The sequence below is a fragment of the Kogia breviceps genome, chromosome 10, assembly GCF_026419965.1.
Source record: "Kogia breviceps isolate mKogBre1 chromosome 10, mKogBre1 haplotype 1, whole genome shotgun sequence".
Taxonomy (NCBI): domain Eukaryota; kingdom Metazoa; phylum Chordata; class Mammalia; order Artiodactyla; family Physeteridae; genus Kogia; species Kogia breviceps.
In genome coordinates, this window is record NC_081319.1 from 99,997,624 (window position 1) to 100,022,140 (window position 24,517).

The 24,517-nt window shown below is 43.3% G+C and overlaps 2 protein-coding genes across 2 annotated transcripts in view; both read right to left on the reverse strand.

The window, feature by feature from the left end:
* Positions 1-876: 876 nt before the first annotated feature.
* Positions 877-24,517, reverse strand: part of LOC136791982 (N-acetyllactosaminide beta-1,6-N-acetylglucosaminyl-transferase-like) — a 48,482-nt gene continuing 24,841 nt past the window's right edge. The window contains exons 2-3 of the mRNA XM_067006781.1: positions 21,875-23,329; positions 877-942 (exon numbers count right to left, since the gene is read on the reverse strand). Of these exons, the coding sequence (XP_066862882.1) occupies positions 884-942; positions 21,875-22,805 (990 nt within the window). The 5' untranslated portion in view covers positions 22,806-23,329 and the 3' untranslated portion in view covers positions 877-883. The remainder of the gene's footprint in view (positions 943-21,874; positions 23,330-24,517) is intronic.
* Positions 5,996-12,147, reverse strand: LOC136791984 (N-acetyllactosaminide beta-1,6-N-acetylglucosaminyl-transferase-like). Its single transcript, XM_067043086.1, has 2 exons — positions 11,223-12,147; positions 5,996-6,075 (listed from the first exon to the last, which is right to left on the reverse strand). The coding sequence occupies exons 1-2, from the start codon at positions 12,145-12,147 to the stop codon at positions 5,996-5,998; spliced, it is 1,005 nt and encodes a 334-aa protein (XP_066899187.1).

The following is a 24,517-nucleotide window of genomic DNA, read 5'->3' on the forward strand; positions in this document are numbered from 1 at the left end:
GACAAGACCGAAGCCTTGTGACTTTACAGGGCTCAGGACTGAGCCCTGTAAAGTCACAAAGAGCAGCTAAAAACAGCTGCACACAGCTTAGTATTCGAATGGAAAATTCTACCAGGGTGGCTGATTTACCTTCTATAAAAATTGTTATGATTTTTCACCATGGTTAGAAGGAGGTCAGTTAGGATCGCAAAGATTATAGGAATTTGAAGTTCACTTCATTCCTAATAAGGAGAAAACTAGAGAGACACATTTATCAATCCTCAGAGATAAAAACAAATGCTTGCGAAACTCTGTCAGACCCTGCCCTAAATTTGTCAAGCTTGGTAACACAAGAAATAGTATTTGAAGCAGCAAAGTGGTGTGCATTTAAACAACCCCCTCCTAAGTTTCTAGGTGGTCAAATATAGTTAGCACAGACCAATGCACACACTTACAAATGGAGACCGCGGCCAAGGGGCAAATCTTGTGAAATGGAAGAAACGAAAAGTAAAAGCCACAAAAACACTAACTGGGACTCCAGCACAAACCCTTCATCTCACTGTTAAAGAGCTGGGAGAAAAAGGTTATAGGCTGGAGAGAGCAAATAAGGTTTTTTAGACAGGAGGGAATTGTAGCCATTTGATTCTTCAAAGGAGGAGGAATTATGGTTTGCATAAAACCACAGAAAAGGGTCAAATTTCAGTAACTACATATTAGGACGTTATCTTGATTAAATGGGTTGCTTTATGTTTTAAGTGTCTTAGCTAATTGCTTAGTCAAAGGATTCAGGAGGAAGAAACCTGAATTAACTTTTTAGCCATGCAGTGTGTCCTTAATTCAACGTGGGACAATTTCATCTTTTAATCCATCCAGTGTTCAAAACAAATTCAAGTGTCTTCGGCACTTATGAGTTGGGCGTCTTTGGGAAAGTAACACAAACTCTGGGTACCTCAGCTTCCTCATCTACAAAACAGAGATTGAAACAATACCAAGGTTCAAAGAAACAATGTCCAAAAAGGCCCTTAGTCCTCTTCCAAGAAGATAGACCAAAGGCCAACAAGCACATGAAAAGATGTTCCACATCATTGCTCATTAGGGAAATGCAAACCAAACCACAGGAGATACCACAGCACACCCACTAGAAGGGGTAAAATAAAAAGACAGGCAATAATGAGTGTTGGAAGGATGTGAAGAAATTGGAACCCCTGTACACTGCTGGTGGGAATGCAAAATGGTGCACCTGCTTTGCAAACCAGTTTTGCAGTTCCTCAAAATGTTAAACATAGAGTTACCATATGGACCAACAATTTAAAAAAAAAAAAATTTTTTTTTTGGCAAGCATGTGGGATCTTAGTTCCTCGACCAGGGATCAAACCCGCGCCCCCTGCAGTGGAAGCGCAGTCTTAACCACTGGACCGCCAGGGAAGTCCCTGGACCAGCAATTTTACTTTTAGAATCTACCCAGGAGAAATGAAAACATGTGTCTATACAAGGACCTGCCCAGGAATATTGACAGCAGCATTATTCATAATGGCCGAGGAGTAGAAACAACCCAAAAGTTTGACAACAGATGAACGGATAAACGAAATGTGATCTACCCACATAACAGAACAGTAGTCATCTGTATAAAGGAGTGAAGTACTGACTCATGCTACAACCTGGATAAACCTCAAAATCATTACATTAAGTAGAAGGAGCTAGACATGAAAAAACATATATATGGCTTGATTTATATGAAATGTCCAGAAAAGGCAAATCTATAAATCTATAAAGACAGAAAACAAAGGGTTGTAAATGGGTGTGAGGTTTCTTTTGCAGGTGATAAAAGTATTCTAAATTAAACTGGGGTCATGGCAGTGCACCTGTAAATATACTAGGGGAATCAAATTCAGTCTGACGCCAGCACTGTGTGTGAGCCGAGGCTCACACAGATAGAAATCTCACTCTGTCTCTCCAGGACTCTGCGGGGTCTCCAGAGATACTGAAACACCAATAAACCCTCAGAAGAAGATATGGGCTACCAGGGAGGAAAGAAGAGCACAGAGGGCAAACTCTGCCTGAGGGTGGTGAGAGGGCAGAGATTTCACAGAGCTCAGCACAGTTCGGCTGGGCCCTCAAAGATAATCAGGATTTCTCCAGGCAAAGAGAGGCCTAGGGGAAAAACTGGCTGAAAGGCCAAGCGGTCTGCTTAGCAATTATACATGGAATTCAAGTAGTAGCAAAATAAAGCACTTTACATTTTCTGAATATTTTAAATCAGAGCTTCTCAGGGTCAAAGTGACTGGCAAATTCCCTTAATTGTTGATTTTACTTTTCTAGCCCTGAACGAAGACAGCTTCAATCCCCCAAATGCATGAAGAGGGTGATGTATGCTGACCTCAGCGATCAGATGATCCTTAACTCCTGCAGACCCACCCACACTCCCAAAGTTTTCTGATGGATTTAGCATAGGTGGTAAGGATGCCTGCCCTTTAGAAAAGGAAGTAGGGGGCAGGATTCCTGCCCCGGGGGCCTGCTTAGAGGCTGAATTAGAACTGAAAATAACAAAATAAACTTTCTGCAAAACTGCAGGAGAATTTCCTTCATTTGGAGAAAATATCATGTTTAAGAGAAGCAGAGGACTTCCCTGGTGGCGCAGTGGATAAGAATCCTCCTGCCAATGCAGGGGACACGGGTTCGAGCCCTGGTCCGGGAAGATCCCATATGCCGCGGAGCCACGAAGCCCGTGTGCCGCAACTACTGAAGCCCGCGCGCCTAGAGCCCGTGCTCTGCAACAAGAGAAGCCACCGCAGTGAGAAGCCCGCGCACTGCAATGAAGAGTAGCCCCCGCTCACCGCAACTAGAGAAAGCCCGCGTGCAGCAACGAAGACCCAGCGCAGGCAAAAATAAATAAATTAATTAATTTAAAAAAATTTTTTAAAAGGAGGGGAGCAGAATCGTACTCTTTTCTCTCCCATTCATTGGCTCCTCATTCAACATTCTGCTCTGGCCACGCAACTTCTGGCCAAGCCACAAGTCTAGGTCCTGGTGCCAATCATCCAGTTCACATTCTCACTTTTGGGGTACAGGAGATGGGGGTGAGGCAGGGAGGCGGGGCTGAGGGCAACCGGGACCCACGCGCCCAGTTACGATGCGATGGAAGTGGAGTAGGAGTACAGTGCGTGGGCAGGGCAGCTGCTTCTGAGGGCGGGGGCAAGGAGCAGAGAAGCGTCTCTGAGGAAGCACGTGACAACTCAGCTAGATCTGGAGAACAAGCCAGGATGAGCAGCGGAAGCAAAGAGCCTTTCAGAACAAGGAAACAGCATCAGCAAGGGCCTGCAGACCATTTGTCTTCTAGATTGTTAGGGTGACAGCAGCCTGGCAGAGTTAAGAGGCTCTCAACTCCTCACAGAATGCTGCTTCCTAATAAGAGGAAAGAGAAACCAGCCACTTAAGGCTCTACGCATGTGATGCTGCTAAGAAAAGCAACAGCTGAGGGGTAACCTCTGTGGGCCACATATTCAGTTTCTAGCAAAAAATTATCCCTGTACCTTCAAAACCAAAGGTTCTTCTTCTCTCTCTTTTCTTTCTTTTTTTTTTTTTGATCACACACAGAAGCTTTAAAATTGTAACACTAAAACTTCAAAAATCCGCATCAAAGAAGTTCATCTGTTCCCCTCTCTTTGAACATTTCATGAGTTCCTACAATGGAATGGGTACAATTTATGTACTGTCTAATCCTTCCCACAGTCTGACAAGGAGATTTTTTTAAAAAAATATTTATTTATTTGGTTGCACTGGGTCTTAGTTGCCGCAGGTGGGCTCCTTAGTTGTGGCATGCGAACTCTTAGTTACGGCATGCATATGGGATCTAGTTCCCTGACCAGGGATCAAACCTGGGCCCCCTGCGATGGGAGCACAGAGTCTTATCCACTGTGCCACCAGGGAAGTCCCCTGACAAGGAGATATTTTGATGACAAATCAGGCTCAGAGAAATTAAGCATCTCGCCCAAAGTTATACAGATTGCAGGTGGCAGAGCCAGGACTGCTTTTTTTTTTTTTTTTTCGTATACAGGCCTCACTGTTGTGGCCTCTCCCGTTGCGGAGCACAGGCTCCGGACGCACAGGCTCCGCGGCCATGGCTCACGGGCCCAGCCGCTCCGCGGCATGTGGGATCTTCCCGGACCGGGGCACGAACCCGTGTCCCCTGCATCGGCAGGTGGATTCTCAACCACTGCGCCACCAAGGAAGCCCAGGACTGCTTTTTAAATCCCACCAGCAAATTGGGAGCCGCTGTCTGATGCCGCAGAGTAAACAGATCCTTATTTAGATCATTTGTCAAAAACACTCTAGAGTTGTTTAAACCTGAAATGCATTCAACTGGTGACCACTGATTTTAGTTCGGTTGGGCCTAATTCCTTTTTTTTTTTTCTTCAATCTCCTTTTAGCTTCCTTAGTATGAAATAAAGATAAGTCACCATAGGAAGAAATGTTATTTCTGAATATGAAGTATTAATAATATTTTCATTAAATTAATGAAATTTTAATATTAATTTGATATTTTAAAAGTCTATTGAGATAGAATTGACACACAGCACTGTGTAAGTGTAAGGCATATGGCATAATAATTCGACTTATATACATCACGAAATGATGACCACAATAAGTTTAGTGAATATCCATCACATAGATACAAAAGAAAAAGAAAAAATACTTTTTCCTTGTGATGAGAATGCTTAGGATTTACTCTAAGAACTTTCATATAGAACATACAGCAGTGTTCATTATATTAATTATGATGCGTGTCACATCCCATATTTATCTTATAAATGGAAGTTTGTATCTTTTGACTGCCTTCATCCAATTTCCACCCCCATGTAACCACAGATGTGATCTCTTTTACTATGAGTTTGTTTGTTTTTGAAGTATAGTTGACCTATGTTAGTTTCTGTTACACAGCACAGTAATTTGCTATTTCTACACATTTCAAAATAATCTCCACGATAAATCTGGTTACCATTTGTCACCACCCAAAGATATTACAGCATTACTGACTCTGTTCCCCATGCTGTACGTTTCATACCCATGACTCATTTATCTTGCAGCTGAAGTTTGTACTTCTTAATCTCCCTCACATATTTCTCTCCATCCCCCAACCTCCTCCCCTCTGGCAACCACCTGTCTGTTCTCTGTATCTACAACTCTGTTTTGCTGTTTTTTCATTTGTTTTGTTTTTTAGAGTCCACATATAAGTGAAATCATATGGTATTTTTCTTTCTTTATTTGACTTATTTCACTTAGCACAATACTCTCTAGGTCCACCCATGTTGTCACAAATGGCAAGATTTCATTCTTCTTTATGGCCGAGTAATATTCCTGGGTGTATGCGTGTGCGTGTACCACATCTTCTTTATCCAGTCATCTGTTGATGGGCCCTTAGGTTGTTTCCATATCTTGGCTATACTAAATAATGCAGAAATGAACATAGGAGTATATACTGATACATGTTTTTGAATTAGCATTTTTGTTTTCTTTGGATAAATACCCAGCAGTGGGATTGCTGGATCGTATGGTAGTTCTATTTTTAATTGTTTTGAGGAGAGATGGTATTTCCTTGAAAAAGAACTCACAGATATCTCAACTCACTGATTTCCTTTCCTATGCAGTTGACAAAAGTCAGTATTTCTAGCAGATACAAAAACAGAGATTGTTCAAGCTAATAGTAAAACTTATCCCCCAAATTTCTTTCCCCTGCAAGTCTGCCCATACACCCAGTGATCCTGGAAGCTCTGTGCGCATGACGTGTTTGGGAAACATAAATTCCCTCTGGACACAGCAAGAGCCCAGCCAAATCCCTGGGGCCACAACTGTGCATTCCCAGAAGCAGCTTTATTTAGATCTGTTCTCCCTCCCTCCTCTCAAGGTTCCAGCATTCGGCACCTCAGCACTGCATCTGTATGTATAAAGGAACTAAAGCAACTAGCCAGCCTCCAATCATGACAGAGAGTCCAGCCAGTATGGACTCTATAGCAGAGACTCAACAAGCGTCCCCTTTCAAGGGCATATGGGTACATGCAAGACAGAGAATTCCAGAAGGGCTGGTCCATAGTCTGGTTCCTGGGGGAAAAAAATGAGAAGCAAGTAGAATCTGTCTTCCAAGCCCATGCTCTCTAATTTTCTTCTTTTCTCTATTCTTTCCCCCATCAGATATCTTGGCATACGTTTTTTCTCCCATCTCCAACAAAACCTGCTCTCAGATTTTTTTTCCTGAGATTTTTTCAGAATGAGAAAGGAGGAAAGGCTCTTTTCTCATTCGTTCATTAATATAAATTTGAAATAAGCTCCCACTGAATCATATCAGAAATATTCCTTTATAGCAAGTGAGGCAGAAACCATTGGTCAGTTTTGAAATCTTTAAATCCACGGATCACATGATGAATGAAGCATGCCCACTGAAAGCCCCTGTCACAGGCAGAGCCGTGCAGCCTGGAGGGGCACATGATGCATAACTCATATGGGAAGTAGGAGGCAGTGAACTTGAATGTCTGGCCGGTAAAAGGATCTTTTCTCCAGTTGGAATTCAGCCACAGCTGAGGCAGATGAGAAACTAAAATGTGGTCATCTTGTTGTAGACGGGATTAGCGAATGGAACTGGGGAGGAGAGAGTTGGGGGAAAAGTGGGGGAAAGATGGAGGGAGGAGAAGTGGGGAGGGCAGGAACCCTCACTTCACAACAGCTGGTGAAGTCTGTTGGGCAGTATCTTTCAGGGCCCCTGTGAACTCTCTTTGTATAACACTTCTGTCCTCATGGGCCCCTTTGCTTGAGTGGACCACCCAGGAATTCTCATCTTCCAAGAGGCTTCCAGAGGACCTGTCTTGGCCGAAGGGCCTTACTATGTATGAGGAGACCACGTTTTGTTTTGCGTTTTGCCACTGCCACCCTGGCCACACCTGACCCGAATGGTCTGGGGCCTCAATGGAGGGCAGCGCGTCTACACAGAGGTCAGCTACAGCCCAGGAAGTGGCCTGGAATGAGAAAAGGGATGCTCGTTGTACAGTGACAACACGACCCAAAGCAGGCCTCTCTGGGAATAAATATCTGAAGGAGACAGAGGAATTGCCATCAATGGAACAGCCCAGAATCTGGCTGGAGACACGAGGGGAAGGCTTTGAAAGTAGAAGCCGCGGGGCCCACAAGCAAGTGAAAACTCTGAAGCAGAAGTAAGACTTTCACACAAGGAAAAAGAAGCAGAAGGAAGATGCTGACACACGAGCACGGCCGGCTTCTCCGTGTGGCTCGGGCAGCACCACTGCTGGCTGACCACTCTCCCCAGAGCAAGGAGGACACCTGGCTGCCTGCTCTGTCCACTACAGTAGCCGCGGGCACAACTGATATTTGGGGTGTATTGGGTTAAATAAAACACATGATTTAAATTCATTTGACCTGTTAATTTTTGTTTCCTTAATGTAGCCACAAAAGATCTAAAATTACACATGTGGCTCATACTGTATTTCTATCAGGTGGTGTTCTAGTTCCCCATGAGGCCGTTTCAACGGGTGAGATCTTTTTTCTTCTGTCCTATTACTCCTTTGAGAATCCTAATAAGCCCCAATCACTGCAATCAACTAGAACAATCTTAACATGTCCAAAACAAACCACGAACATACGCATGCATCAGCAAAGAATGACCCTCAAAACAGAAATGACCCAGATTTTCACATAGCAGGGGGAACAGTTAAACAAGACAGCCACCTAAGTTTCGGATTCCCTTACCTCCTCATGACTAAGCCCTACACTCAGGCCTACCTCAGGTCCTGCAAGAGTTGGCTGGACCAGTGAAGGGCCACATGCCTCTAACGAGGAGCCTCCACACCCAAAACACAGAAACAATTTTAAGGGCTCACTCTTTTAAGTTTTTGAAATGCATGGAGCAGTCCATTTGTTTTCCATTGTTTTGCTGATCTGTAATTGCTGGTATTTACCAGAGGTGTAAAAATCTAGTTCCAATAGAGAAATCATGTTGAGAACTCAACACTTCTATTCAATAAATTGATTCGAATCATTAGTTAGTATCACGAAGTTCAGAGTGGAAGAGACTCACAGGCCATCTTGTCCAACACTTGATAATTGAGTTCCTTGACAGGGTTTCTTCAGCCTCTGCTTCTGAATATCCCTTGGGCTTGTTCACCACTGAGGAAGCTACCCATTCTAATCCCAGATCCATGGGTTCTTATATCTCCCACCACTGACCCTGGATTCTTCTTCCAAAACTACAGCATTGGTTCAATTTCTGTCTCCTGGGAAGACGTTTTAATTATGTGAAGGCAGTGATCTCTTTTCAAGTCTTTTGCAGATTGAATATCCTTTTTGTTTGTCTTGGTCCCTTCTTTGAAAAATGGGGTCTGGCCTTTTAACCTTCTTGGCTTCTCTCTTTGGAATCTGCTTTGTCAATGTCTCCCCTTGAATTGAATTGAATTGAATTGAATTGAATTGAATGGTCAATACATATTTGGTCCAAGCAACACAAAAGTGAGACGAGGGGCTTTTACCTCCCTTATTCTAGGTACTACAATCCCATATAAACAGCTTAATGGTCATGACACCCCACTTCAATTTCTTGAGCCCTGATTTCTTTTTTGACCATGATCTCTGCCAAAAGAGGTCATTTTATTTTTTTAATTTAAAAAGTAATAAAAAATAAAAATTTTTATTGAAGTATAGTTGATTTACAATGTTGTGTTAGTTTCAAGTGTACAGCAAAGTGATTCATATATATATATACACACATATATATATCTTTTATTCAGATTCTTTTCCATTATAGGTTATCACAAGATACTGAGTATAGTTCCCTGTGCTATACAGTAGGTCCTTGTCCTGATTTCTTTTTTAACAATTATATTTATTTATTTATTTTAAATTTATTTATTTATTTTTGGCTGCGTTAGGTCTTCGTTGCTGCACGCAGGCTTTCTCTAGCTGTGGCGAGCGGGGGCTATGCTTCATTGCAGTGCATGGACTTCTCATTGCAGTGCGTGGACTTCTCATTGCGGTGGCTTCTCTTGTTGTGGAGCACGGGCTCTAGGCACGCGGGCTTCAGTAGTTGTGGCTCGAGGGCTCTAGGGTGCAGGCTTAGTAGTTGTGGCGCACGGGCTTAGTTGCTCTGCAGCATGTGGGATCCTCCCGGACCAGGGCTCGAACCCGTGTCCCCTACATTGGCGGCGGATTCTTAACCACTGAGCCACCAGGGAAGTCCTGTCCTGATTTCTTTCATCACTAGGACATTACCCCTTCCCGCTTTGGGAAAACCACAGATTTAAAAAGTGTTCTATCACAGCTGCCTTCTAAGTAGTTGTATTTCCTTTGATTTTATGCCTGCACCAGTCCTCTATTACTAGGATTTTAGAATATTTTTCTTATTTTGCTATTATAAGTGACACTATGATGAAAATACTTTTAAATTAATCTTTTCCCTATCTCTGTTTATTTTTTAAGAATAAATCCCTAGGAGTAAAATTAAGTAAAAGGATATGAACATTTTCAAAGCCGTTTGATATATATGTGCCAAATTGTCCTTCAGGAAGACTGTGCATGTTTATACTTTTCAAGTGGTCTGTATCAGAACACTCATTGCCCATCCTGGAGTTAGGTTTTTTCTTTTAATACCAATTTGAGAAGTAAAGAATTGTAATCATTTATTTTAATTTGTATTGGTGGTGAGCATTTGTATATGACTGTTTAGCATATGTATTTCTACATGTCATGGTTAATCTGATGTGTTCCTTTTTCCTATTTGTGAGATGTATTTATGTGTTAAAGATATTAACCTGGCTGTACGTTGTTTCTTTTGCAACTATTTTTCCCCCAGTGGATTTTTCTGTTTTCACAATTTTGCCAAGGAAAAAAAAATTAATTAAAAAAAAAAAAGTATTGGGCTTCCCTGGTGGCGCAGTGGTTGAGAATCCGCCTGCCGATGCAGGGGACGCGGGTTCGTGCCCCGGTCCGGGAGGATCCCACGTGCCGCGGAGCGGCTGGGCCCGTGAGCCATGGCCGCTGAGCCTGCGTGTCCGGAGCCTGTGCTCCGCAACGGGAGAGGCCACAACAGTGAGAGGCCCGCGTACCACAAAAAAAAAAAAAAAAAAAAAAAAAAAAAGTATTCTAAGTCTAGGAAGCTTTGTAAACAAACATCAAAAACAAGCATCCACGATGGTTCACAGCCCTGGCTGTTCCTGAGAATTTCCTGGAGGCTGAACAAATACTGAAATCCACATCTACCCAGGAAATCAGGAAATGTATTTTTAAAAGCTCCAGGAGACTGTAATATGTATCCAGTGTTGAACCACTAATCTCAAGAAACCATGACCTTGATGCTCATGTTGATTCAAGTTAGTTTTCCTTTGAACTGTGAATCTGAATTTTTATTTCAAATTGAACTAGCAGAACTGAATTAGTTCCCTGTAAACAACTGGAGATTATTCAAGTCATTTGGAACTTGGACCAAGGAAATGTGGAGTTAGTTTAGGAACAACTGAGACAGAATTGAAAATCACCTTAAAAGAACATCAGGCTTAGGCAACCTGGTTATAATTGGCATGTTTGCTTACTAGCAGGGTAATTTGAGCACATCATATAAACCACACTTGTTTCATTGTCTATAAAGTAAAGGCACTGGTCTAGGAATCTTTAAGATGCTCTAAATTTCGGACTGAGTTCCAGGAAAGAACTTGCAAATGAAAATTGTTAAAGTTGTATCTTGCTCTCATTTTGAAATGATCTGAATTTAGCTAGTGGAGCTTCAATAGGGGCAAAGGTATTATTTAAGTGTTCAAATTGCTGCTCAAATTTAATTTATCATATTTATGCCTGATTTTAAATACCATCACATTTAAACGAGAATTGTGTTTACTCTTTCATTTGTCAGTCAGTGTTCCTCAGTTTCTTGCCATGTCTCAAGACTACAGCACATATTCGAAGTGGGTCTATGGGCTCAGAAAGGTAGTTTGGTATATCAGCAAAATCAAGTCAGACAGTTGGTCTCTACCTCTGCCCTAATCACTATGCCTCAGTTTCTTCATCTGTAAAATGGAGATGAGTTATACCACCCACTCTGTGAGCAGAGCTACTGTAAAGATTTTTTAATGAATATTTAAAACTGTAAAGATCTTTAAAAATGTTAATTTTTTTTTTACTATTTTTCAGTCGTTCATTCAGTATTGGCCATGCAATGTTTATACATAAAAACAAAAGTTAAGAGACATACATACCAGGAATCCTATTGAGTGTGACCCAGAAATGTTCATCAGGACTGTAGGTGTCCTTGGACCAGGACAGTAAGTCAAGTGCCTGCTGGTCTTGGAGGACAAAATCAGCAAATTCCCTTGTGAGGGCCACGTAGGCAGTGCCAAAGTAAATGGTCATGTTGTGAGGAGGCGGAGTTTTCAATTTCACGGTTTTAATCATGTAGGAATTTTTTTTGCTCAGTAGTTCTTGGTGGACATATTTAGTCCGTCCAATAGCATGAGCGGGAGGCAGCACCCCTGGGGTGATGTTTTTCCCTTTAAATCCTTTCAGATACTGAACTATCTCCCTGTTGGTTTTCAGGGGGAAATCTTGCCCACAGGTGTTGATGGCATATTTCCACGGAACCTCAGAGCCTGCAAGATCTTTGATGCAGTTCAGGTCAGCCTGGAGCCTGGAAATCCCACCGTAGACCACGGGCTCCATCTTGGAAGCCAGAAAAGCATTTGGGAAGCAGCTCAGTAATTGCTTCACTGCATCTTTAAATGTATCTGTTGCCTTTTCATCCACATGAACACAGTAGACATTTTGGGGCATGTAAATTGCCCTGAAGAGTCTCTCAAAAGTGCCAAAATCTTTGTGAATGGTCATCGTGTAAGCCAAAGGGAAGCCAGCCTCTTCTTCAGAGAGTGTTTCTGTTATGTAGTGACTTTGAGCTATGTACTCATAACAGGTAGATTCTCTGAGGGTAGTTTTCAATGCATTCTCTGTTGGGTAAAAAACCTTCCCCTTAAAAATCTGATGACAGGCTTCTGCTAATAGTGAAGCATTGCACAGAGATGCTCCCAGGAAACTTTTATTCTCCCATAACTCATGATTGTAAACAAACACAAAAATCAGAGCAGTGACCAGAGACACACAAAAAAGACACGGCTTCCAAGAGCCCATCATTTAAAACCATGAAATGAGTAAAATGTCTCTTGGGATCTGATTGGAGCGTAGGTAGATTTAACTTACATTTTCTCCAGAATCCATAACCAAACTTTTGGTAGGTGCAGTTCTGATCGGCTGTTCCGTAACCTTCCAGTTGAGCATGCTTGTCCTTTTTTTCTGTCTTCCTTTTCTCCTCGTTTGCCACTGCATTGCATTTCCACCTTTCTTCCTCACATTTCTGAAGTAACTCTTTGGGATTTGCTTTGCTCAGTCCCCACCCCCCCTTCCTGCAACCTGTTTCTACATAAAAACAAGTTGCCTCAGGGAGGTTTTGACTCCAATGTGTCCTTATTTCCCTACAGGAAAATCGCGAGGGGTGAACTGACCATTCTGAAAGCCATTGCTCTAAGACTTTAACCCCAGCCTCTTCTCCTGGCCAAAAGGTTGGCAACTGTGTCAGCTCCAACTTCCTGTTAATCATTGTGTTCAACTGACTCAGTTTGTTTGCTTAAACAGCACTGCCAAGTTAAAAGCATGGGTTCTAAGCATGTGAACACTGCCTGGAGAGATATTCTGTCAATAAATATTTAGTGCTTAAAAATTAATCACTTAACCCTGCCTTTTTCCACACACGCCCCCCTCTCCATATTGGCTGGCTATGCTATTAAAGCATGGGGCATATGACTAGCTGTTGAGCCATTCTTTCCAGCACTTAATTTTCTTTGCTAAGAGGTAAGGTCCTTAAAAGGCACATTAGCAAGGGAAACTCCCCACCTAACTTGCTACAGTATGATGAATAAAGGCTAATGAAAAAAAAACCCACTCAACCCCCCCACAAAACTGACAGCCCATTGTAACCCCCAAATTGCTAAAGCTGAAGTTAGTGAATGTCAAGTTTATTTCACCCAAGCCCAGGTAGGATGCAGGGAGACCAGCCTGAGGCCTGGAGAGGCAGGAGAGATGAATCATCTCAGTTTGGGATGTTTTAGAACTTAAGGAGACAGGCTCTTAGATTCATATATATAAACCATTCCAAACTCTTAAATTCATATATATAAACCATTCCATTTCCCTATCTGTAAAACATGAGAATACTTTTATCACCTTCATAGGTCAGTCGTGAGAATACAATGAGAAAGTGCATCAAGGGTTCATGGCCTGCCCAGCAATGAATGAGGCAGAGATAGAAGATAGCTGGGCCCCAGGCTGAGATGCTGGTGCTTCAAGGTAAAATAAAGGCAGGGGCAGAGGGGCCTCCCTGGTGGCGCAGTGGTTAAGAATCCACCTGCCAATGCAGGGGACACAGGTTCGAGCCCTGGTCCAGGAAGATCCCACCTGCTGCAGAGCAGCTAAGCCCGTGGGCCACAACTACTGAGCCTGAGCTCTAAAGCCTGCGAGCCACAACTACTGAGCCCACATGCCACAACTACTGAAGCCTGCATGCCTAGAGCCCTAGCCTCTGCTCGCCACAACTAGAGAAAGCCTGCACGCAGCAACAAAGACCCAATACAGTCAAAAAAAAAAAAAAGGCAGTAGCAGGGAGGAGCTGAGCGCTGCTTGAGTAAAAAGATAAAACAACCACATTCTTCACTCTTGAGGTCAAGGAGAACTCCCTGACTACACATGTGCAGAAAGTTTCCTCAGGGGTCAAAAAAGGAAGGGGGTGGGAATTCCCTGGCAGTCCAGTGGTTAGGGCTCCACGCTTCCCCTGCAGGGGGCACGGGTTCGATCCCTGGTTGGGGAACTAAGATCCCACATGCTGTGTGGTGCAGCCAAAAAAACAAAAAACAAAAACAAAAAGAAAACAAGGGAGGAGGCGCTAGCCCATAATATGTCCTGCCAGCCTCCCGGAGACCCTTGCGCTGGAATCCATCTCGGCTAAAAGATGTGCAGGCACGCTGGGAGGACCCTGCGTCAGACCCAGTTTGGGCACGAAGCAAGACAGAGCAAGATGACTGGCCAGAGGGACCCCGTAAAACTGCCCCGATATAAGTAACTCCTGCCACCCCCACAGCGTGACTCTCCCTCTAAGCCTGCCTGCATGTCTTTCTGCACATACTTTTCTTCTAATAAACGCTTTACCTGCTTCCCTACCTTTTGTCTCTGTGCTGAATTCTTTCTTCAGAGAAGACAAGGACTGAGGTCCTTTTTCAAGCCTGCTGGCCCTGCTGATCTAGTTTTCCACGCTCTCTTCAAGCCACCTCACCCTGTGGCCCTTGAGATCAGGGCTGGGAGAGAAGAATAAACAAAAGCCCCTCCCCGCAACACTCACATCAAGGAAATGACACAATTACCATCTGTCCTTTGAAATCTTCTTAGTCTTCCCTCCTCCTCCCTCTGTGAGCCCGTGCCAAGTAGTATACATCTAGGGTAACTCTGATCAGTTTCGTTTAACTTGGCAGCTGCACAGGGGTGAAAGCACTCTGTGCAGACACGTGGAAGGGCTATCAGCGCTGGGCTCACAGGTGGCTCATCTGTTTCTGGCTCCCGTCACTGTCTGCACATGCTAGACAATCAAATACTTATCGATCAAGTGCTCTATTTTGCATTCCCTGTTTCCCTGATCACCTTAGTGTGAGATTCCTACATTTGTGATTTATGTTTTGTCATCTGTGATCTCTATTTGTATCTGTGGATGTGGGGACGTTCAAAGTACCTAGTTTTTCCAATACATCTTAATTAAAAGACAACATAATATTACAGATAGTTTGTGAACACAGTGTTTTCATGTCCTGTGCTCTTATTTCCCTCTTGTCCATAGATATACACATTCTGATTTTACCAAGAACAAGGAAGGTGCAAGTTTGCATCCTGCATTTTGCACTTCCTGTCAGAGCATAACATTTTCCATCGTGCTACTCAGGTTTCACTGGACATCGCCTTCACACCATTACTGTAGAACACAAGACTGGAGTTATTATTTGTTGTTGTGTTTTTCCCACCCCAGCTGAAAGCTAATGCATTAACGAGATGATTGCCAACTCTGTTTTATAATCTTCAGGAGCGCATAGGAAATGACAATAAGAAAGGACTTTGGAAAGTTTTCCAGAACCAAGGGGTCAGACTTCACTTGTTTTAGGAATCAGATTCTACATGCAATATGATTCAAGTGAATACAGACTGGTCTGTAGGACCCAAAATGAATTCCAACAACTCAAATATCTATTTACATAACTATCTTTCATGTGTCTACCTAGAATTCTTTGGAACAAATCATTTCTTCAATACAGTAGTCATACGAGAGCAATCTTTTCTAAAATGATGACTAAAATTGTGTTCATTTTTGTTTTATTTGTAATATCTCTCAAGGTAGCCACTGCCCACATCAAACGAAATCGACTATAGGGATAAATAAATGGAGGCTTCGGGACTTCCCTGGTGGCGCAGTGGTTAAGGCTCCACACACCCAATGCAGGGGCACTGGGTTCAATCCCTGATCACGGAACCAGATCCCACATGCATGCCGCAACTAAGAGTTCGCATGCTGCAAAGAAGATCCGGTGCAAACAAATAAATAAATACTTTAAAAAATAAATTATAAAATAAATAAATGGCGGCATCAATGCCTAATTATGCTTTCTAAACTAGTTGAATAATTTTTACAACTTTTTCTCCTAATATATTCAGATGATTACATCAACTCTTCCTTTGTTGATTTCAGCTATCTCCTCATTCTTGACACAATTCCATCCCTCCAGAGATTTCATGCATAAAAGTATCTCTAATAATTTACCTGTTCTGCCCTGAATTTACAGCTCCCTGAGTTTAAAGTTACAGGGTAAAGAACGTTTGCAACTCAGCACTTGGCTGCAGTGGAGTCCTTAATTGCATCTCACCTGAAATGCTTCAAGGGTCTTTTGATTTTGGTAATACTAGCCATTTTTTTACAGGAATTAGTATCAATCTTTTTTTGCGCATCACCCCAGTGCTATCTGATGTTTACTCTCCCCGTGGTCATGTGGGAAACGCTGGTTCTCCAGACCCTCCTGACTTTCCTGAGGACATTTTGCAATTTACCCCTCATCATTCTTCTAAATTCTGGGTACAACGCTCTTGCCATTTGTGCAAAATAGTAGAAGGGGATGGTAACGAGTGACCCAAAAAAAAAAAAAAAAAAAAAAAAAGACGTGCTCCTTTATCCCAGCTTGAACATTAGATCAAAATTAATACCCCAAATTCTAAGTTGGAGGCAGTGATCAGGTAGGATAGAATTCTGAAGAAGTTGGCAACCAACACAGACTTGTGGCTTGGCCGCTCTGTAAGTGGTGAGGTGTTCACTGATGTCCCAGAATTCAACCTACGCTTGCTTATTCCTATATAACGTACGCTCTTATAAATTCTCACTCCAGGACATAAACTAATTTTTATTTCACTGAGCAAATTGCGCTTAGAGTTTAATCTTAACAACTGACTGTAGAAAGGGAGCAGAAGAAAAGGTCTCCGTTTCTACAGATGTGGACGCATTGTTCATCACGCTCATCTAATTCTTGGGGCCACGTGGTACCCAAAGCACTTTTCAAGTATTATTCATTTCATCACGACATCACCTCTGTGCCCAAGTGAGAAATCAGGGAAACCAAATGGAAACTTTCTCAGCGTCCACAGAGGTCACAGAGAAAGAGCAGCTTGGGTTAAACTGGATTTAAGTGCACGTGACATTTTGTCTTTTGAGACTCCTGCAGTCCTTTCTCTCTGCCCAGGCTCTCTTCTCCCTCCATCTTTTTTTTTTTTTTTTTTTTTTTTATGGTGTAATATGTATTTATTTGCACATGGGAAAGTTGTTGGGTTTTTTTTTCCCTCCATCTTTTTTCTCTGTTTATTTATGTATTCACTACGTTCAATTCTGTACCGTTTTCTCATCGTCACTGTTTTTGTTTGTTTGTTTGTTTTTGTTTTTAGCTACAGGAAATAGCTGGAAGTAACAGGACTTAAAATAACCCAGGAAGGTGGTGAGAGAGAGCCTGGATTGTGTGTCAGAAGGTCTCCAGCTGGGTCAAAGCCACTCTTGACAGCCGGGAGCCCTTGAACCAGGGATTTGATCTCACACCTCACAGCTTCCTCTGGGGTGAATTTGAGAAAACACCCCCTGTTCCTCCTCGGGGTCCCCAGTGGTGGCTTCCTCTCAGCCACGTCACCTACACCTCTGAGCCTGAGTTCTTTCCAACTTCGACCTCCTAGTGCAGCTGGAGGATTCTAGAAGTACTGTACAGAAAGCACCCAGCTGGGGGCTGGCCAGAGACATGAGAGCTAATTTCATAGCTTGATGGAAAGCCATTGGGAAGAAAAGAGTGAAGAGAGGAAATGAGGAGGGTTGCAATCATTTAACATAAAATCACCACAAATAGAATGGTAGGAAAGTGCAAGAAAAAACTGGTTCTTTTCAAAACAGTCATTTAGATATCATTGGGGCAACACAAAGCTGAGGCAAAGAGCTGACAGATGAAGAGCACCTCAGGGTTAAGTAGAGTCTGTGCCCCCAAAGCCCTTTCCAGCTGCACTTGCCCTTGAAAGTGTACCTGTCAACCCTCGGCTTTCAATGCCAAAGGCTAACAGGAGGAGGCTGAGCCCAAGAACCTCAGAAGGGGCTTCCCTGTTGGTGCAGTGCTTGAGAATCTGCCTGCCGATGCAGGAGACACGGGTTCGAGCCCTGGTCTGGGAGGATCCCACATGCCGCGGAGCAGCTGGGCCCGTGAGCCACAACTACTGAGCCTGCGCGTCTGGAGCCTGTGCTCCACAACAGGAGAGGCCGCGATAGTGAAAGGCCCGCGCACCGTGATGAAGAGTGGCCCCCGCTGGCCACAACTGGAGAGAGCCCTCGCACAGAGGCGGAGACCAAACACAGCCTCAGAGGTTTTCACAGTCTAACATGTCTCTGCTCAGAAAGGCCTCAGGTTTGAGTTTTGGCTGGACTTGAGAGGTTGGGTGTCACGAGGAGAAGGCAAAACAAGGGTCCAATCCTAGTGTCAACTGGGCTCTTCACCTTTCTAGACTTCTGCTCTTTCCTTCCTCCACTCCGCTCCCCACAGAGTCCTTGATTTGAGTGTGAAGTTACAGGAACTCATGGTCACTGCTACAGCGAGGGTTCCCAGCCAGGGGAGACCTTGAGCTTCTGTTCACCGAGAATTACGTTCTGCAAGACACTAGCCCCCTCCTTCTGACTGCAATGTGCTGTTCAGTCAAAACAGAGTGCAAAGAAATGGATCCCCTACTCTTTTGGGTCCCCGGGTGCTGGATCGCAGTAGCCCTATTTCTTCTCAAAGCTCACAGTCTACGAGGAACCTGATGCCTACTCTCTATTTGGCCAGCTGGATGGGGAAAGACCTTCTTTACAACAGATGACCATCAACAGCCCAGACTGAAAAAGTATGGAAGACAGAGAAATAGCTTTGTGTTTGGCAAAACCTGAATTTACTTAGTAGATCAGTCTTTAATTCTGGAAGATGGATTTTCATAGAAATTACTTGCAGAATGACCTCATCACTTTTCAAAATTTTTCTCTTTTTTTGGCCATGGCTCGGGAAATGTGGGATCTTAGTTCCCTGACCAGGGATCCAACCTGCGCCCCCTGCAGTGGAAGCACAGAGTCTTAACCACTGGACCGCCAGGGAAGCCCCCCTCATCACTTTTCTAACTGGTCCAGGGCTTCATTATCAGTTTTGCATATTATCAAATGAAGTTCATCCCTCACAGGAATGTTGTGTGGATTGACTAAAAAAATAAAGCACATTTTAAATGCCAGGTGGTGCCAAGTACTTTATTAAATTCTGGAAACATTTTCCCTTTGACTGAAGGGAACTGAGGAAAATAGTGCAAACCTTTAATTAGAAACATTGCCCTTTAATAAGAAATTAAAAGTTGTAACTAAGATATACATGGATACTAATGACTTAACAAGACATGAAAATTCATGATCACCGGTAAGTATATCACATAATGAAACAACATACTAATAAGTGCCATGCTTTGAAAAACCTTTAGAAATAGAAATCTCATGTACCCCAATCAAATGATTCATTCATTCATTCACAAATATTTTTTGTGTACTTAGTTTATGCAGGCACTGTGCTAGATTCTGGAAATATAAAACATAAGTGTAGCCCAAATGAGTACACAGCTACTAGATCTTAAAATGCTATTGGAGGGCTTCCCTGGTGGCGCAGTGGTTGAGAATCCGCCTGCCGATGCAGGGGACACGGGTTCATGCCCCGGTCTGGGAAGATCCCACATGCCGCGGAGCAGCTAAGCCCGTGAGCCATGGCCGCTGAGCCTGCGCGTCCGGAGCCTGTGCTCCGCAACGGGAGAGGCCACAACAGTGAGAGGCCCACGGACCGCAAAAAAAAAAAAAAAAAAAAAAAAAATGCTATTGGGGATTAAATAGAGGTAATGTTTCTTAATCAAATTTATAAGGTTTTATACAGCAAAGGAAACCATAAACAAAACAAAAAGACAGCCTACGAATTGGGAGAAAATATTTGCAAGTGATGTGACCAACAGGGGCTTAATTTCCTTTTTTTTAAAAAAAATTAATTATTTGGCCGCACCAGATCTTTAGTTGCGGTATGCGGCATCCAGTTCCCTGACCAGGGATCGAATCCAGGCCCCCTGCACTGGGAGCATGGAGTCTTAACCACTGGACCACCAGGGAAGTCCCAAGGGCTTAATTTCCAAAATATACAAACAGCTCATACAACTCAATAACAAAAAAACAAACAACCCAATCAAAAAATGGACAGAAGACCTAAAAAGGCACTTCTCCAGAGAAGATATACAGATGGCCAGTAGGCACATGGAAAGATGCTCAACATTGCTCATTATTAGAGAATGCAAAGCAAAACTACAATGAGGTATCACCTCTCACCAGTCAGAATGGTCATCATTTTTAAAAGTCTACAAATAATAAATGCTAGAGAGGGTGTGGAGAAAAGGGAACCCTCCTACACTGTTGGTGGGAATGTAAATCGGTACAGTCATTGTGGAAAACAGTATGGAGGTTGCTTAAAAAACTAAAAATAGAGTTACCATATGATCCTGTAATCCCCACTCCTGGGCATATATCCAGAAAAGACAAAAACTCTGATTTGAAAAGTTACATGCACCCCAGTGTTCATAGCAGCACTATTTACAATAGCCAAGACATGGAAGCAACCTAAATGTCCATCAACCCATAAATGGAGGGCTTCCCTGGTGGTGCAGTGGTTGGGAATCTGCCTGCCAATGCAGGGGACATGGATTCGAGTCCTGGTCCGGGAAGATGTCACATGCCGTGAAGCAACTATGCCTGTGCACCACAACTACTGAGCCTGTGCTCTAGAGCCCACGAGCCACAACTACTGAGGCCTGCATGCCTAGAGCCCGAGCTCTGCAACAACAGAAGCCACCACAATCAGAAGCCCACGCACCACAACGAAGAGTAGCCCTCGCTCGCCACAACTAGAGGAAGCTGCTAGCAGCAATGAAGACCTGGTGCAGCAAAAAATAAATAATTAATAAATAAATAAATTTATTTTTAAAAAAGCGATAAATGGATAAAGAACATGTGATTACATATATACAATGGAATACTACTCAGCCATAGAAAAGAATGAAATAATGCCACTTGCAGCAAAAAGGATGGATCTAGAGATTATCATACTAAGTGAAGTAAGTCATACAGAGAAAGACAAATATCATATGATATCACGTATGTGGAATCTAAAATGTGATACAAGTGAACTTATTTACAAAACAGAAATAGACTCACAGACATAAAAACTTATGATTACCAAGGGGAAAGGGAGGGGACAGATAAATTAGGAGTCTGAGATTAACAGATACAAACTACTATAGATAAAACAGATAAACAACAAGCTCCTACTGTATAGCACAGGGAACTATATTTAATATCTTGTAATAGACTATAATGGAAAAGAACCTGGAATCACTTTGCTATACACCAGAAAGTAACACAACATTGTAAATCAACTATACTTCAATTAAAAAGATGAGGTAACGTTTCCAGAAAACCATCTCCTTCCAACCTCCTCCCTCCACTAGTTTTCCAGCAAATCAGCCCCTTCCTACCGCTCTCTCCATTCCCAGGAGGATAAAGTTGCCTGGAAGCAGACTAGTGCAAATCCTTTCCTTCTCTTTAAGGTAGAGGCAGTTAATGGAGTTAACTCTGTTGTTTAAAAGCAGAATAACAGGGGACTTCCCTGGTGGCGCAGTTGATAAGACTCCATGCTCCCAATGCAGGCGGCCCGGGTTCAATCCCTGGTCAGGGAACTAGATCCCACATGCATGCTGCAACTAAGAGTTCACATGCTGCAACTAAGAAGACCTGGAGCCACAACTAAGGAGCCTGCCTGCCGCAGCTAAGACCTGGAGCCACCAAATAAATAATTAAATAAATATGAAAAAAATATTAAAAAAAAATAAAAGCAGAATAGCAAAAGCTGGAATGTGGAAGTGCAAAGTTCTGTTTACCTTGGGTCCCACTCCCAAAGGCTTGTCCTTCAGAGTCACAAAGACAGAGCCTTAGAACTGATATGTAACAACTGTAACTTATGTTATATGAATTCCATTGAAACTGAAACACAGAACAGTCTACAGGGTGTCCATAAAGCTGGAAACCTAGGTGAATATATATAATGCAATTGAAGATATTTTCAAAGTGTAAAATACACACACACACACACACACACACACACACACACACACACACAATGCTTCCAGACTTCATGTAGAATGGAAATCAAGTTCTACATACCTGGAATCCTGTTAAGTGTCACCCAGAAATGTTCATCAGGAGAGTAGGTGTCCTTCGACCACGCAAGTAAATCAATGGCCCTCTGGTCTTGGAGAACAAAATTAGCAAATTCTCTTGTAAAGGCTACATAGGTGGAGCCAAAGTAGATGGTGAGATTATGGGGAGGAGACGTTTTTCTTATCCAAGTCCACAGCATGAAGGAAAACAATTGGTATTTCTGCTCCAAGTGCATATATCTGGTCCTTCTGATAATATGAGGAGGAGGCAGCACCCCTGGGGTGATGTTTTTCCCTTTAAATCCTTTTATATACTGAACGATCTCCCTGTTGGTTTTCAGGGGGAAATCTTGCCCGCAGGTGTTGATGGCGTACTTCCACGGAACCTCCGAGTGTATGAGGTCTTGCAGGCAATTCAGGTCAGCCTGGAGCCTGGAGAGTCCCGCGTAGACCACAGACTCCCTCTTGGAAGCCAGAAAGGCATTTGCGAAGCAGCTCAGCATCCTTCCTACCGAATCCTTGAAAGCAGAGGTGGATTTCTCATCCACATGAACGCAGTAGACATTTTGAGGCATATAAATAGCCCTGAAAAGCCTCTCAAATGTATCAAAGTCTTTGTGGATGACCATGACATATGCCAAAGGGAACTCAGCTTCGTCTTTGGACAGAGGTTTCATTATGTAGTGATTCTGGGTCAAGTACTGTTGGCAAGTTATGTTTCTCAGTGGTGTCATTGGTATATTTCCATACAAGATTTTCTTTCCTCTTATAATCATGTCACAGACTTCTGCAAGCATTGAAGAGTTTGAGATTTTCCCCACTGGCAGGTATTTTGGCAGGATTAAATTGTTGGTATAGAGGAACAAAAGAATTATAGAAACGGCCATAAGCCCTACAACAAACTCGAATACCTTCAGCTTCATGTTTTCTACCATCTCTTCTGTGTTTGTCACTTCATATCATTGCTGAAGTCAGTCTTCAGGTCCATCCCCGACTGCTGGGGAGTCTACTCCCACTTCTTCTTTTGAGCAAGAAGAGAAATACTGCCACTCACTTCAGGGACAGTGGATTAACCACAAGCTGAAGTTCTTCTCTAACAATGAAGGGATTGAGTGGATCTGAGAACATGAGCCACTGGGGCCAACGGAGCAAGAGCTGAGCAGTGTTGGGTACCTTGGTCCAGGTCAATCTCAAGTTAAGACCCTAACAAATCTGTCACGGCTGTCGACTCAACGTGTTCCCCCGGGGGGGAGGGGGTAGAACATGTGTCCGTCTTACAGCCCTTTCACCCCAGAGAGGGACACCATCAACATCACCGACATCATGTTTGACCACAAGGGACGGTATGTTTCTTCAACTTGGGGCCGTATCAGTTGTTGTGAGGCAGGTCACCACCAGCAGTGACAGATATTAATGTTCACAGCTCCCAGAATTGCGGAATAGCAGGGTTTTTCTTTACCTAAAGATAAAAAATCAAGAATTCAGAGACGTGGGATTGGAAGGAATCTTGCAGCTTTTTCAGACCAGCTCGCTCAAGTCACAAATGGAGCATCTTGAAAATGAACTGTCACTGATGTTCTATCACCCTCTTGGCTCCGTTTTCTCACCGACAACCTGGGAGATGAGCATTGACGTTACACCGACTTTGCACAAGAGGAGACTGAAGCCCTGACTTGAAGCACTGACTTGCCAGAGGGTCAATAAAGAGTTCATGGTAGCATGAGGTCTCAACCCTAATAGGGTCGAGAATATTGTACCTGCAATATTCGCTCCCCCCCTTTTCTTGATGAGTTCCTCCTGTCCATCAGGCCCCCCGTGTGGCACCCCTTCTCTGCCCTCCCAAGTCTGGGTTAGGAGCCCTTCCACCTGTTCTACTAGGACCTGGTGCCCCTCTCTTTGCTTGTCTGTTTGCCCCACGACTAGCCTATGGAGAGCGATTTCTGTCTACCGATCACTGGGTTTTTGGCACCTCGCTGATGTTAGGCGGCCATCATTAAATTAAGTCTAGTCATTTTTCTTCCCTCTATACCAGGGGTGGACAAAGCTACAATGGGCATCATGGGTGAGGGCCAATCCACCTGCCACATGTTTCTGTACAGCCTGTGAGCTAAGAATTGTTGTACATTTTTGAATGGCTGAAAGGAAATTTGAAGAAAAAGAATATTTCATGATACATGAAATTCAAATTTCAGTGTCCATAAGTACAATGCCATTGGAACATAGCCATTGGTTTACAGATTGTCCACAGCTGCTTTCCCATGGCAACAGCAGAGCTGACCAGTTGTAACAGAAACCATCTGGCCACCCAAGACTAGAATATTTACTCTTTGGCTCTTGACAGAAAAGATTTCTTGATCCCTCCCCTATAATTACTGATGTCTCTACAAACCAGTGTATATTCACCACACCAAGGTGACTACTGGGGACTTGGTACAACTTTACCACTTTTTCCTGTATTTTCTAGATTTCCTCACGAACGCTAGAAAGACATCCTATTTGGTAGCAGAGCATGAGCTTTAAAGAGAAACTTGGAAATCTACAAACAACAAATGCTGGAGAGGGTGTGGAGAAAAGGGAACCCTCCTGCACTGTTGGTGGGAAAGCAAACTGATACAGCCACTATGGAGAACAGTATGGAGGTTCCTCA

Excerpts from the sequence above, each read along its gene's own strand:
- LOC136791984 (XM_067043086.1), bottom strand. The coding sequence starts at position 12,147 with ATGATGGGCTCTTGGAAGCCGTGTCTTTTTTGTGTGTCTCTGGTCACT. Across the intron at positions 6,076-11,222 it reads CACACTCAATAGGATTCCTG|GAACCAGACTATGGACCAGC; the intron begins GTATGTATGTCT and ends TTTTTCCCCCAG.